Here is a 16386-nt window from a genome sequence, read left to right as displayed (position 1 = left end):
TTCATTTAATATTGGCTAAGTCATAAATTATTTGTCTAATATTGTATGAATAAATAAGATATCTTGGTGTTATCAGATATCAAAGATCACTTATTATCCGTGACAGATTTACCTTTTAAAGTTATAATTATTTGTTTTCCTTGGCTTTACTTCTTATATGTATGGTGACTTCTTAGTCTTTCATAAAAATAATGACCACTTGGATAGTGAGAAAAGGGAAATCGAGTGGAGTTAAGTTTCTGAACACAGTCTTATAATTTTCTTCAGTGGATATAAATGCTTATATGAAAATATCATAAAGAAGTCTGAGAACTGAATATTTATTAAGTCTTGGCTTCCCCTGGGCCCACAAGAAAAGAACAGATGGGCACAGTAGGAGGAAAATTCACATTAAAAGCACTTTAAGTCCGGAGACTTAATAATACAAATGTTAGTAATCTAGCAGGTGCAGCTTAAGATAGGAAACGAATTTTATGCTATCTGGAAAAATAACTCCTCATGGAAACTAGATTGCCACTGAAAAGCTATGTTTTATTTCATTTTTTTAAATGCCAATAACAGATTTCTATGTATTTATATACTTCAACTGGAATGTTTCTGAGACTTCTTTTGTTTTCTATTCAAGTCAACATACTTATCTCAAACACCCAGTTGATTCTTGCTGGGTTTCCTCTTTAACCTTCGTGATTAGTAATTGCCTTCCTTTTCCAGTTGGGTATTTCCAAATTTGTAGATTTCTTTGTCAGGGAGGGACTTGTTCTTCTCCTTCTGCATCTCCCTGGCACTGGCAATCTTGGGGTTCAAGTCAGGGATCAAGAATGCCAGTTCCAAATTAGGGTAAGGAAATGTGAGCAATAATAGTAATGGTATGCACTGTTGAACAGTAGTAACCAGGGTTTATGAAGGCTTGCTGTGTGCCACGCTGTGTTGGGCACTTGCAGTACATTTTACTGAGTAGTACTGAGTCTAATACTCAGTGCACATTTGTGGCAGACACTGTTAGCCACACTTTACAGCTGAGGAACCTGAAGCATAGATAAGGTTTAAGTGATTTGCCTGAGATCTCATAGTTGTTGATGGAACCAGGATTCTAATCCAGGTCTGACTTCAAAGCTGTTATACTTTCCACTGTTCTTTGCTAAGCTCTAAAATAGGGATGTGGGGATCTGAGTAAAGCAGAAACAATGAACAGAAAGCAAAGTTTCAGTCATTTTGCTAAGCTGAGGTCAACTTAGCTTAGCTGAAACATAGGAATATTAAAAACACTAAGGATCAAATATATAATAGCTGCTACAGCAAGGGCAGGCAAGAGTCTGGGAACTACAAGAGAGAAAGGAATCTGGCAACCTCCAAACTGGAATTCTTCTTTTCCCCTTTGTACAGATTAGATGTGGAGAAAAAGTCAGGGACACTCATCAGTTTAGGCGTTCTAAGTAAGAAACATCTGAATTTAGGAAACCAGACATTCTTGTCATCTGTCGTCAAATAATTGAAGTCATAAGAGAAAATAAGGTTAAAGTGATCACTGAATGTTACTTTGGAAAGAAAAACTAAGGTACTGTTAGAAACATAGTCTAGTAACATTTCTAATTTGAAATTTTTGTTAAGAAGTACTTTAATGGCAATATTTCTCTTGAAAAATCCGTTTTATCTGGAAACTGACGTGTTTAAATAACCATAGATCTACTTGTTGAAATATTTTTTGACCATTAAAAAGTACTTAATTCCTAACATTTGTGTGGAACCACAAAAGACCCTGAAGAACCAAAACAGTTTCGAGGAAGAACACAGGTGGAGGCATCATGCTTCCTGATTTCAGACTACATTACAGAGCTATAGTAATCAAAACAGTATGATACTGGCATGAAAACAGACACATAGATGAATGGAACAGAATAGAGGACCCAGAAGTAAACCCATGTTTACATGGGCAATTAATTTATGACACAGGAGCCAAGAATATACAATGGGGAAAGGACAGTCTTCAATAAATGGTGTTGGGAAAACTGGACCACTATATTCCACCATACATAAAAATCAACTCAAAATGGATTAAAGACTTGAACATAGAGTTGAAATCATAAAACTAGAAGAAAACATAAGTGGTAAGCTCCTTGACATTGGTCTTGGCAGTGGTTTTTTGGCTTTGACACCAAAAGCAAAGGCAAAAAAGCAAAAGTAAACAAGTGGGACTACATCAAACTAAAAAGCTTCTGCACAGTTAAGGAAACCATCAACAAAATGAAAAGGCATCCTACAGAATGGGAGAAAATATTTGTAAATCATATATCTGATGAAGGGTTAATATTTAAATTATATAGAGAACTCACACAACACAATAGAAAAAAAAATCTGATGAAAAAATGAGCAGAGCATATGAATAGACATTTCTCCAAAGAGAACATACAGATGGCCAACAGGTACATGAAAAGGTGCTAAACATCATTAATCATCAAGGAAATGCAAATCAAAACCACAATAAGATATTGCCTGTTAGAATGGCTATCATCAAAAAGACAAGAAATAACAAGTGTTGGACTTCCCTGGTGGCGCAGTAGTTAAGAATCTGCCTGCCAATGCAGGGGACACGGGTTCAAGCCCTGGTCCGGGAAGATCTCACATGCCGCGGAGCAACTAAGCCCGTGCGCCACAGCTACTGAGCCTGCGCTCTATGGTGTGCGAGCCACAGCTACTGAGCCCACGTGCCGCAACTACTGAAGCCCGCATGCCTAGAGCCCAAGCTCCGAAACGAGAAGCTGCTGCAGTGAGAAGCCCGTGCACCACAACGAAGAGAAGCCCTCGCTCGCCACAACTAGAGAAAGCCCGTGCGCAGCAAGGAAGACCCAACAATGAAGACCCAATGCAGCCAAAAATAAATAAATAAATAAATTTATTTAAAACAAACAAACAAAAAAACAAGTGTTGATGAGGGTGTGGAGAAAAGGGAACCCTTGTACCCAGTTGGTCGGAATGTAAATTGGTGCAGCCACTATGGAAGACAGTGTGGAGGTTCCTCAAAAAATTAAAAATAGAGCTACTTTATGACCCGGCAATCCCACTTCTGGGTATTTATCAGAAGGAAACAAAAGCACTAACTCAAAAGGATATCTGTACCCCTATGTTTATTACAACATTGTTTACAATAGCCAAGACATGGAAGCAACCTAAGTGTCCATCAGTGGATGAATGGATAAGGAAGATGTGTGTGTGTGTGTGTGTGTGTGTGTGTGTGTGTGTGTGTATTATTCAGAAATAAAAAGAAGGAAATCCTGCCATAACACCGAACTCATAGATACAGAGGACAGATTGGTGGTTGCCAGAGGTGGGGGGGGGGGGGGTGGGCAAAGTTGGTGGTGGTCAAAAGGTACAGACTTCCAGTTGTAAAATAAAGAAACCCTGGGACTGTAATGTACAGCAGGGTGACTATAGTCAATAACATTGTATCGTGTATTTGAGAGTTGCTAAGAGAGTAGATCTTAAAAGTTCTCATCAAAAGAAAAAAAAATTGTAACTACGTGAGTTGACAGGTGTTAACTAGACTTATTGTGGTGATCATTTCACAAAATATACATATATTGAATTGTATTATATACCAGTAACTAATGTGTTATATGTCAATTATATCTCAATTAAGAAATATTTACAAAGAACTTATAATAATGTTGAAAAATGTCAAGTATTCATGAGTGGAAAAAGACCTATAGAATTTTATATCACAGTTATTTTAAAATGTAGGCAGCAGACACTGATGTGTGGAGAGCATGCATTTTTTTTTTTTTAACTTTTTTTTTTTTGGCTGCGTCAGGTCTTCATTGTGGCATGCGGGCTCTTTCTGTTGCGGCACGCGGGCTTCTCTCTCTAGCTGTGGTGTGCGGGTTTTCTCTCTCTAGTTGTGGTGCGCACGGGTTCCAGGGTACTTGGGCTCTGTAGTTGTGGCGTGTGGGTTCCAGAGCGTGTGGGCTTTGTAGTTTGCCTCACGCAGGCTCTCTAGTTGAGGCACGTGGGCTCAGTAGTTGTGGCGTGTGGGCTCAGTTGCACCGTGGCATGAGAGCATGCATTTATAATATGTCATAATCTGACATGAGTACAATGGTTCTGCATGTTTTCCGTAACCTTTCCTCTCTCAGTCAACTCTTGGAGCATGAAGACCACATTCTTTTACAGGATATGAGTTGGTTAATTTTCACTCAACTGTGTGTCTTTAAATAAGGGTGTATTTAAGTTAAAACACCATTTGGGAACAGAAAGTGGTAAAAATTATGCTAACCGAGCATTGAGCTGGGTGAGTGGCTTTTCCTGGTCAAGTATGAAAGACATTAAGAGGAAGGATTTACCTTTCTATTGGAGAAAATTTCTAGACAGCCACCTAAAAATCCAACACTAGACAAAGAATTTTTAAAATTCGAAAAAACATGCTTCAGTAATAAGGTTTTATAGGTTGACATAAATCATAAAGTCCTCAACTTATAGGCCCATGAGAGCTCAGCTGGACTGAAGCACACTGCCCTCTGCCAGCAGTACCAGTGGAGCGCCACAGCAATGGTTCTTAGATTGGGGGTAATGAAAAGTCTGCCCCTCTTCTTAGGAGAATTTACTGTGCCCCCCACCCCGTCAACTGAAAATCCCTCATCTAGAGTTATCCCATTGTTTTTCCCCAATAAGGAAACCAAAGCCAGAACCGTTGAGTGACTTTTCTGCAGTTGGCAGAGCTGGAATTTAAATCCGAATCTTCAAAGTTCAGTCAGTTTTTCAGCCCTATTCCAATTATTCGAGAGGTAGTATAAAAAGAAATTTATATGGGTTTGTGGCCAGTAGTCCATGATGAGAGCGTACCCAAAATTTTAAAATGAGGCAGCAGAGCAAGCTTCTGTGGCCTCACACCCCCTCCCATCTGGACACAAGTCATCTTGGCACAGTGTGCAGGCATGTACATGAAAGGAGCCACAGTGTCTAGTCTGCTTATCCCAAGTGCAACCTTATGAGCTTGCCATAGAAACACATTTGTAAATTGAAGTTGAGTGATAGCTGAGGGAATTTACTTTAGGCTCTTTAGAAAGAGATTATTCTAATTTCTGAATAAGGCTTTTGAGTTAAACAGTAATATATTAGCAGGTCAGCTCAGCTTTCATTGAGTTAAAAAAACATGACTCAAGTAATAATATTAACATTTGATCACTTTAGCTTAGTTCAAAGAGGCTAGAGATTTAGAGTCTAAATAATGCATTGTTTCCTGACTTTGCAGATCAAATTTTGATGATATTTAAAGATCTTGTTATGAAAAATGACGCAGCTCCACAGTATATGAGGTGCTTCCTAAATAGCAATAATCAGACTTTTGATGATCAAGATTTATCCATGTGGAAGCTATATGAGACTGCACCACTAAAATATGATTTCTTTTAGAACAGAGATTGCTAATCCTGAGTTTGCATCATATCAGGCCCTCCACAATTTTCTGTGTGCTGGTGGTAAAATCAAACAGCTGAATTGTTGAAGCTCATTTTAAAGCAGAAGATGCTGAGTGGCACTGTTTTTGGAGTAATGGTTTTCAGACTTTAGTGTACATAAGAATCAGTTGAGGTATTAAACATGTAGATTTCTACCCTCCCCCCAAAGATTCTGAATCTGAATGCTGGGCACTTGGGTGTGGTGGTCAGCAGGAATCTGCATTTAAGAAGCACTTCACATTTGGACAGGTGGTCCAGGGACCACACTTTGAGAAACGCTGTTGTAGACAATAAAGGGGAATAAAAAAGGAGTACAAAAAATTGAGGGAAAAAAATGAAGCCATCAAAGAAAAAGAAGCTGATGGCTTTAGGCAGTTGATCTCAAATTAGTTCCAAAACTAGACTAAGGTATTCCACTGCTAATAGTGAACAATGGTTTTTATCTCAATAAACAGAAACAAGATCTGCATTTGTATTTTGTTTTTCTTTATTAAAAATTTAGTGCGTACTGCCAATTTTCTGCTAGTAAAATTTAGTGCGTACTGCCACTTTTCTGCTAGGTAGCTAAGAAATATTAATTTAAAAAAATCAGAAATTGCTGATCAAACTGAGTTTGACAACTTTATTTCTTCTGAACTTAGGGTTGTACTTTTGTAGTACATCAACAAAATAGGTATATATTTTATGTTGCTAAAGTTGTCTCTAACCATATGGTAGAGTTAACTTGATTCATTTTGACATACTGAAAAGAGCATGGTGTTCCACAAAGGGCCCCGTGACTTCCAGGTGCTCCCCTACATGAGCCAGTTTGAAAATAGAGAAATTATTCTTCACATTAGGTCATGAAATTATTTTTCAGTGCATGGCCATTGCCTTGTTCATCCATTAAAAAAATGTTTTTTTAATACTTGATACGTGGAGTCACTGACTGAGGACAAAGATGACACAGCGTGGGTCCTTACCCACACTGAATTTTGGCCAAGTGGGAGATTAAGGTGGATAAGTAGACAGGCAGGTAGAATACAGAGTAATAAGTGCTGTGCTGGGTGAGGTCTAGGGCACTAAGGAACTAATAGACTGGACAGTTAACCTCTGTTTGGGAGGTCGAGCAGTTTCTTGGAGGAAGTGGCGTCTAATATGAAATATCAAGGTTAAAAGGAATTATGCATATTTTTGGTTTCTGTTTCACTTGTTAGGATCATATGTGATTACTTTGTGGTATTGTCTTGGAAGAAGACAATCTCTGTGAATGTTTTTTTGTAAGCCTTTTTGTTTTGCTTCTAGTCTTTATTGGTATATTTGCAGGTTTGAGTCTTTGAATATTTTTTGAAGCTGTTTTATACTGGTAGTATCTGTTTAGAACTTGAGAACTCATTATTCGGAAGATGTTTGCATTAGCCATGGATTGGCCAGTTTCTCCTTCTAGCCTGTTCTCAATCAGACGTTTATATAATCAGTACTTAACCAGAAATTGTTGCCTTTCTGCATGATGAAGCAGAACACTCACTACCCTGCAGGATGATTGCTTTTAAATGGTTGCTAAATGATTCTCTTTCTGTCTTAGTTAAGGAAACTTTTTAAAAAAAATAACAACCTATAAAGCTTTCAACACATGAAGTATCACAGTCTGTTTTGAACCATTTACGCAAAAGTGATATAATCATTTAATCAAGTTGGTTAAAGATAAATAGCTTTTTCAGCATTAATGAGACATGTCTTAGATGCGTTTGTTTTTCCTTTCTCTTTAAGGTAGCCCGGTGTGCTGGGTTTCAAACTTTTAGACTTTGATACAGTTTGTTCTCTGTATCTGCAGGTTCTACATCCATGGATTCAACCAACCACAGATTGAAAATATTAAAAAAAAAAAAAAATTCCAAGAAGTTCTAAAAAGCAGAAAAAAAAGCGTGTGAATTTGCTACGCACTGGCAACTATTTACATAGTATTTATATTGTATTTGCAATTATGTGCATAGCATTTACACTGTATTAGATATTATAAGTAATCTAGAGGTGATTTAAAGTATCTGGGAGGATATGCGTAGATTATGTGCAAATATTATGCCATTTAATATAAGGGACTTGAGCATCCTCGGATATTTGTATCTTCAGGGGTCCTGGAACCGATCCTGCATAGATACCGAGGGACAACTGTATTTGCTTTTCAATTTTATTCTATTTCTTTTAAAGTAAATGCTAGATGGAATCCACCAAAATTTGAAAGCATTGTCACACTATCTCCAGTTTCTCTCCTCTCGTTCTCTCTTTAGCTGATTTGGTTTTTCCACTCTAGCAATATACTTTGATCAAGGTCACCGGCGACCCTCATGTTGCTAAATGTTTCTAATGATCAATTCTGTCTTCATTTGCATTAACCTATTATCAGCATCTAACACAGTTCATCACTGCTTCCTTAATGACTACTAGGGCCTAGAGTCTCTTGGTTTTCCTCTTACCTCAGTGCATGCTCCTCCCCCTCAGTCTTCTTTGGTAATTTCTCTTCTCCCTGACATCCTAACATTACAGTGCCCCAGGGCTTAATCAAGAGCCCACACTTTCCTCCTGAGTGCCAGACTCTTATGTCCATCTACCTGTTTACACCTCCACTTGGATATCTGACATACAGCTCATGGTTAACATGTTCAAAATTGAATGCCTGATCCTCCCCTGAAACCTAGAATCTTCCTGCAGTCTCCCTATCCTTCCAGTTGTTCAAAGCCAAAAACTTGGGTTCTGCCTTCAAAATATTTCAAGAACCAAACCTCTTCTTGCCACCTTCCCTTACTGGTACCACCATTGTCCAAGGCACTGTCACTTCTCATCTGGATTATTGCCATCACCTTCTAACTGGCTTCCTTGCTTCCACGTATGCTCCCTTACAGGTTTTTCTCAAAATAGCAGTCAAAATAATCCTTTTAAAATATGTCAGATAATGTCACTCCTTTGCTCAAAACTCCCGTTTTCACTCAGGGTAAAACCACCATCTATACAATGACCATACATGATCTAGCCCTTCATTCCTTCTCTCTGATTTCATTGCCTACCACTCGGTCTCGACTTCCACTTATGTAACCTCAGCCTCCTTGTTTTTTTTGAACAGGCCAGACATACACCCACCGTAGGGCCTTTGCATGCATTGTTTTCTCTCAGGAAAAGCTCTTCTCCTACGTTCTTATATGGCTCTCTTACCTCCTTCACATGTTTGATCAAATGTCATCTTCTCAATGAGGCCTAATAACTATTTTTAAATTGAAACCTACCTGCCCTCAAACCCTCCCCCCTAACTGCTCAATATTTTTCCATGATACCAATTTTTAACATATATATAGTAATATGAGATAGTGTTTGTTATCTCTGTACCACCCCCCAGCCCAGCTAGAATGTCAGTTTCATGAGGACAGGGTTTTTTGATTCACTGAGGTGTATCTTAAATGCCCAGAACCGTGCCTGGTATTAGTAAGTATTCAATAAATGTTTATTGAATGACTGACTGACTGAATGAATGAATGGTTTCTTGACTAAATAATGGTTGAAACCCATTTTGAAAGCCCAGTTTGAAAAACGCTGGTGTGGTGGCTAGACTCAATCCTAATTTTCTTCTTTTTTTTGGCTGCGTTCGGTCTTCGTTGCTGCGCATGGGCTTTCTCTAGTTGAGGCGAGCGAGGGCTACTCTTCCTTGCGGTGCGCGGGCTTCTCATTGCGGTGGCTTCTCTTGTTGTGGAGCACGGGCTCTAGGCGTGCAGACTCCACCAGTTGTGGCACATGGGCTCAGTAGTTGCGGCTCACGGGCTCTAGAGCGCAGGCTCCGCGGCATGTGGGATCTTCCCGGACCAGGGCTCGAACCCGTGTCCTCTGCATTGGCAGGCGGATTCTTAACCACTGTGCCACCAGGAAAGTCCCTCAATCCTTAATTTTCTATTTGGGCTGCTATATGTAACAAACTTTGGGGGGATAAAATTAATTTTTATTTTTTAGTCATTTTTAGTTAATTTTGTTCAATTAGGTCTGGTTTGTCCAAAGTGCTTGCTGGAGTCACTCTAACAGTAATCTAAATGAAAACATAACAGTACTTTTCTGACATTACCCCTTGTGTTATATAACTTTGAAAGCCAGTCATCCACTGTTGGCAGTTTGTACTTTCAGATTTTTTTTTTCAGGCACAAACATATATTAAATCATACTATACAGTGTTCCACAGTTTGCATTTTTTTTGTTTTTTGGATTTGTCTGATTGATTTTTGTCATGGTAGTTATTTGTTTTGCTCCTAATATTCTACCATGGACATTGTGTCTTGAGATGCACTATAAGATCATTGGTAAGAGCACGGGTGCCCAGCCAGACTGGGTTCAAATCCCAGCTTTGCCAACCAGACTCTGGGCAAGTTACTTGAGTCTTCTGTGCCTCTGTTTTCTCATCTCTTAACATGGGAATAATAATAGTATCTCATCATACAGTGTTGTGGAGATCAAATGACGCCTGGTATACATACCTGTGCGTAGAAATATTAGCTGTCATCACTTGTATTACTTCATTATTTATCCCCACTATGTAGTATCCCTTGTTTTGAAAGTGTAACACTTTATTTAATTAGTCCCTTGTTTGATACATGTTTAGGTTGTTTCTAATTCTCTGTTGTTACAAACAGTAATCACCGAGGGTGAGTTTGTGTTTGCACATTAGTATATTTATTTCCACAAAATAAATACATAGACTTTCTGAGTCTAAAATATAAACACTATTGTACACTTGCACCTACAATGTATCAATATTTATTTCCCTGTACTCTTGCTGATGCTGGATGTTATCAGACTTAAATAGTTTTCTTTCTTTCTTCTAGTAGTTCATGATTGATGGACTGGTTCTTTCCCCTCCCCAACATTTTTATTCTTTCTGAAATATATTGAGGTAATGATCTGTTTTTTTCAAACTAGTTATTTCCAATACTCCCCATCTCTTCCCCACTGATTTGAAGTGGTACCTTTGTGTCATGTACCAAATTCTCGTATGTACCTTGATCTCTTTCTAGACTCTTATTTCCTTCTATTGTCCTGTCTATTCCTATACAAAGTACCATCTGATTTTAATCACTGTAGCGTATATCTTTTGATATATTAATAGCCCCACTCACTACATACACTCAAGTATACACACTTTGTTCCTCTGTTTTAGGAACAATTATTTTTCCAGATTAATTTCAGAGTGATTTTTTTGGGGCTTTTAAAAAATGCCCACTGGAATTTTGTTTCAAAAAGTGTTAAATTTTGGATTAATTTGGAGTGAATTTATATCTTTACAGTATTGAGAGTTAGAACTTTAAATGTCTATTCAGGGCTTTCATTTTTTTGCTATGTCTTACACGTTTGTCATAATATTCTATAGTTTTTGTTGCCATTTTGAACATGCTCTTTTTTCCATAGTTTAATGTTAAGATATTGATTACATGTAAATGTAAGGTATTGACGTGTGTGTACATGTACACACACATATGTATTTGCCTTATATGCACCCACCCTTTTACACTCTTTAATACTTCCGTAGCTTTCTTAGACTTCCTAACCTTACCGTTGTATCCTGTGCAAATAATAAATTTCATCTCCTTTTCTGATGTTTGTACCACTTGCTTATTTTTTCTTGTTGTAGAATAGATTCTAGAATGATGCTGAATAATAGTGATGATAGCAGGCATCTGTGTTCTTTGTGTAAATATATATAATTTAATTGAAAAATTTTAATTAATGACTTTATTGGGTTGTTCACATTATTTGCCCTAATCAGCTTTACTTCAAGTCTTGCTTTATATTAAACCTGAGAGTACTTGGGAACGTATATGGTCTTTTGTTACTCTGGAAACAATAAGAACATAGTCTTTGGCTAAGAATAAAAAGAGTAATAACTGTCTGAATCCCTGGAAGTTTATACCTGAGATGAAAGAGCTACCCCTTCCAATCAAATGCCACATTAAACATTATGACTAGTAAAGTTAGATTTCAAAATTATATGACATGATGCCATTTTCTAGTGCATCCTGAAAATGAATAATAGGCTGGGCTTTGCCCTCCTCACTATTCAATTCTGTAAGCTGCAAAGAGATGTGAGGTGTGGCTGCCTGTGGCCTGGGGAGCTGGTCCTCAGGGGGCTGCTCTTGCGGGTTAGACCTCCTCTGGCGTTTCCTCAGCCTCTGCCCTTACAGCAAGCCAGTGCCCGGGATTCCTTGGAGCCTGGAAATGCTGATCTAGGCTGAGTAGGGCTAAAGTTCGGGTATGACAGATTGTTCAACCGTATCTGACTTTGAGTTAACTCTCTTCTCTTAATAGTTTGACTCCATCTGGGCAATAGAAAGCCAGAAATTTTAAATAATCTCAAATGTAATCAAGAATTAAATGTGTTGGCTTGGTTGTCTTTGACCTGTTTGTTAGCTGCCTTTCATTCACAGATAAAGATTACACTTTGGATAATTATTTCATTGTTGTAGAAAGAGAAAGAGAAGATTTTATATTCTTAAAACTAGGGAAGAGTTTACGTTTTGTCCACCCCTGCCAGTTTCTATATTTATTGGTTGTATGAGTGTTTTCTTCGTTTGTTTTTGTTCTGGGTTTTTTTTTTTGGTTTGGGTTTAAATTTTAGTTGAAGTAACCAGCTTAATTTTGAGGTAATCATAGTCTACATAGCTTCATTTTTTTTCTCTAACTTAGTAATAATAGTATTTTCCCCAAATTTTTTACTATGAAAAATGTCAAACATAAGATAGTTTTCTTACAGAATGACCCATATTCTGGGTTTGGCTGATTGTTTTCTTTCATGATTAATGTAAGAACTTTTAATCATTGTACTTTCATCTGTTACTGAATATGATCTTAGGGGAGAGATCCTATAAGTAATGACCCTGAAAACAGGATCTTAATTTTAGAATATCTGTGTTCATTCTCCATATCTAACAAAGATTTCCTCTATGGCCTTGAAGGAATTACACAATCATTCCACCTATGCTATATAGAACAAGCAGAATTGCCTGCTAGTTTTAAAGTTCAGTGGATTTACTGATTGGTGTTAACAAAGCCCATAGAAGATATAAAGCCTAGCTAAAATAATAAAGAAATCACTGATAATACTTTTTTGGTCATTTCAAACAAGGTTTCATTTAGCATGAGTGTTATATCCTCAGCAGACGTTTCTTGTCTCTTATTTACGTTTAGATCTGAAGGAAAGGGAAACTAATCTTAAATGCCTGCTGTGTGGTAAGCACTGTGCTAGAGTCTTCATTCAAATGCATCTTCTTATTGAATTCTTAAGCTTCCATCTGCCTTGTGAAATAGGTGAGTTCCTATTTCCATTTTACAGGCAAGGAAGCCGAAGATCAAAGATGTTTAGTAAAGTGTTCTATATTACAAACATAGTAAGTGCCAGAGCCAGGCCATGAACCCAGATTGTAAACTTTCCAAGTTGAGCTTTATCATGAGAACTCTTCTGAATACTTCTGAATATCACATACATTGAGGAAAGTCTCCCCCCAAAAAGTTGGTAGCTACCAATGAAGCATTTTACACCATCTTCTTCTGACCAGAAACATTTAAAATGTAGACAGTGCTTTTTAAGTATATGAATTTTCCAGTTATATTGCATCTCCTGTCACTGATTCTGTTCTAGGATGTTGGCAAAGGATGAACTGATGGCCATGCTTCAGAAATGTTTCAAGGTTTTTAAGTCCTCTTCTGAAAAGCAACTTGGCAACACAGCAAAGAGAATAGAGGAGTTCCTGGCCCAGTTTCAGAGCCTCGATGGTGAGAATATAATAGCTGGCCAATTCTACTGGCTATGACAGTCATTTAACTATAAAATAACATGGAAAACCCCGCGTTCTGATGTGTTGAGAGATGAAGAGGTAACGTAGTTTGTGATCAGTCAGTATACCAAGCCTCAGAATAGCACAACGTGACAACCACAACTAAGCCAAATGGTTCTCTTCCAGATTTGGTTTAAACAATGAAAACTATCAAATGGGCAGGAAAAAAATTTCTTTCTCCAGATGGACAGTTTTGAGGACTCACCTTAGGGGAGAAAACAAAAAGGGCAGCAAAAAGAAATCAAAAAGACTGGAGAGAGTAGCAGGGCATCATAATTAAGGACTCCTTTTAGATGTTTTTCTTACGCATTTCATCAAGTTCTTTATAGATTTCAAAAACACTGCATAAATTATTTGTAAGCCTGAAAATTAATAGCTGCGAACTGCTTTCACAGCAGTGAGGCTCCTTGGTATGCTGATTACCAAAATATGCATGAGGTTTGCTTTAATCAGGTTTACAAAGCTTGAATCTTTCAGTCCTCAATGAACTGCGGCAGCCTGGCATTCCTCAGTGTTGGAGGGCACAGTTTCCTTTACCTTGCATGACCTGCACAGGATTCGTTATGTTTGCCGAACGCTGGGTGCCTGCTTGTGCACAGGTAGCCTGTTCAGCACTCTGATGCTCCAGGACTTCTTTGGTCTGAGGGGGCTCCGTGGATTGATACTGATGTTTAACTTTTCATGGGCTCTTCCCTTGCTCTGTTTCTAGCACCAACGTATAGTACTCTTTCAGTAAAACAAGCAAAATGACTGTGCACTTCTTAATTTCCCCTATTTAGGGAAATTTTTAATGGGGTCTGGGGAAAAGAGGCAACTTGGTGTATAAGCACACGGATCGAACCATGGCATGGTGAAAACATTGCACTTGGAATGTCCGTATCAATCTTTTCTGTGTTTGGCAAGTGTCCCTTTGTCTTTAAATCCTTTGGATTTAGGAAACTACTTTTGCTGAATCCCTCCCTCTCTCTCCATAGCTGCAGCACTAGGCCCCATGAGTGCTGAGCCAGTGCAAGATGAAAGAGCCAGCCTGCTTGACTGGAGGGGCATGAGCGTGAGGAAGTGCCACCCCATGGTACCAGGGGCTCCTTCCAGATCACGCGCAGGCATTATTGCTCTGCGGTGCATTTGCAGGACAAGTGAGCCGAACCATTTTCAAATCATAAACATTTTAAAGGGCTGGAAATTGGTACCATAGAGATTATTGAGTCCAGCTGCAACAGAAACTAAAGCCCAGGAAGAGGAAGGAGCTTGCCTGAGATCTCGTAGCTAGCTAGGGTAGTACCCAGCCTGGAGCCCACCTCTTTCTTAATCACCAGCTCATTGTTTTTTTCTCACCGATTCACAGTCGCCACCTAATTAGGGTCACTGGGACAGTGAGGGGCCGCCCTTAAGGATATAAACAGGGTAAAAGACTTAGAAGAATATAAGATAGATTAGGTAAATTTCAATCTTTTACAAAATCGGACTCAGGGATTTTTGTAAAATGAAACTGCAGATATTATAATAATTTTAATTAGAGTTCATGTAACATAAGCTAGTGAACAAATCCTGTGATGTGCTAATATTAAATAAAGGAACGCAGCTTTTAGAAATGGGAAGGTTGGTAATTAAGATGATTAACAGTCTGAAGAATAAAGAATTTTGTAAGTTGAAGCAAAACCAGTGTCTTGAATAAATGTACTTTTCTATTTTCAAAAGTGGCACAATATTAATAATAAAGTGAAATTAACCCCACCCTCCCATATTGGACAAGCGTACAGTTTGACTGTATGCTATCTCTAGTTCCTTGACAGTTATTACACATTACAGTTTAGGTTTAAAATTACATTTGGAGGGTTAAGTAGGTCAGAGTGTCATATCAGATTTATTTTTAAGGCTCTGCTACATGTTAATGAAATGGGACAGGGAATTTATTAGATATTTTAACCTTAAATCATATCTTTCTTGAACCAAGATTTATCAATAGCTAAAAAGAAATTTATTCTTCGAGAACAAGGCAGATTCTCTGGCTGCATCTTCCTGTCTTAGGTTTGGCCGAATAAGCCGTGTGAGTGTGAGGTTCCTAAAACCTGCCCTGCACCAGGAAGAGGCTGTTAGAACCTCATGTTCTTTGGAAACACAACTACACCTTTTACCAGATACGGTTTTCTGTTTCCTTTGCTAAAGAACCATGATGCAGTTTGTATTTCAGTAGATTATTTCAAAACTTTTATGCACTACCCACTTCAGACTTAAATAGCATGTCAAATATAGTGAATGGGAAGATCCAGGCCAAGTTTGCCAGGGTGTAGGTTTGTATTGTTTACATCAATCATGGCATAATCAAAGGACCATAATTTAAGTTTGTTTGTTTTTTAAAAGCTATTTATAACAGCACAAAGATTTGGAGATTTTTTTTTCCTGTTGGTTTGAGGGGATTTGTGTGTATTTTGTTTTGTTCTCACTGTTGGTCACATTTTTAAAATTCAGTAGCTGGTTTCTTTGAAGACCTCTCTGCAGCGTAACTTATGTAATATTTATTGACCTTCAGCTTCTGGAAGAAATCATTTATGTGATGGAACCTTGATCCCCTGCCACATTAAAAAAAAAAAAAAAGGATGAAATTTTATTTCCCTTGGAGTAGTAGAAATGTTTGTTCTCTTAAATGGATTTACCCAAGCTGCTGTATGTTGGTTTTGTATTAAAAGCAGAAGCCAAAGAAGAAGAAGAAGATACTTCTGAGTCACAGTCAAAGGGACTTCAGAAGACAGACCTCTATCATCTTCAGAAGGTCAGATCACTTCCTTATCCTTCCAGCCACATCCCTTGATGCTCCCGTGTGCTCTAGATTAGCTCTGCCTGCATGTTTTTGTTTTCATTTTTAAACCACAACTAGGAACAAAGCAGACTTTGTAACTCACTTATAAATTGAACATCCTGTTTATCCCACTGCTATCCTCATTCTCCGTGTAGAAGTCGGTGGAAACTGTTCCGATAGCCTCAGAGGGAAAGAGAATTAACTAGTAATAAGGGAAAATGGGAACCTGGTTGCAAAAAGGAATCTGATGATTTATCTGATGTATTTGTTTGTCAGTTTGATCAAATTGAGAGGTTCAGAAGAG

The 16386-nt window shown here is 38.1% G+C and overlaps 1 protein-coding gene across 11 annotated transcripts in view; it reads left to right on the top strand.

Moving 5' to 3' along the window:
• The window catches only part of ORC3 (origin recognition complex subunit 3), a 65314-nt gene that overhangs the window by 39125 nt on the left and 9803 nt on the right, over positions 1-16386 (top strand). For 9 of the 11 annotated variants that reach the window (XM_061206746.1, XM_061206744.1, XM_061206748.1 and 6 more), the window contains 2 exons: positions 13090-13223; positions 15973-16055. In XM_061206746.1, the coding sequence (XP_061062729.1) occupies positions 13090-13223; positions 15973-16055 (217 nt within the window). The remainder of the gene's footprint in view (positions 1-13089; positions 13224-15972; positions 16056-16386) is intronic. The other 2 variants (XM_061206742.1, XM_061206739.1) reach the window with 1 other exon arrangement.

This window comes from Eubalaena glacialis, chromosome 12 (genome assembly GCF_028564815.1).
Source record: "Eubalaena glacialis isolate mEubGla1 chromosome 12, mEubGla1.1.hap2.+ XY, whole genome shotgun sequence".
Taxonomy (NCBI): Eukaryota; Metazoa; Chordata; class Mammalia; order Artiodactyla; family Balaenidae; genus Eubalaena; species Eubalaena glacialis.
This window is presented reverse-complemented; position numbering and strand designations above follow the sequence as displayed.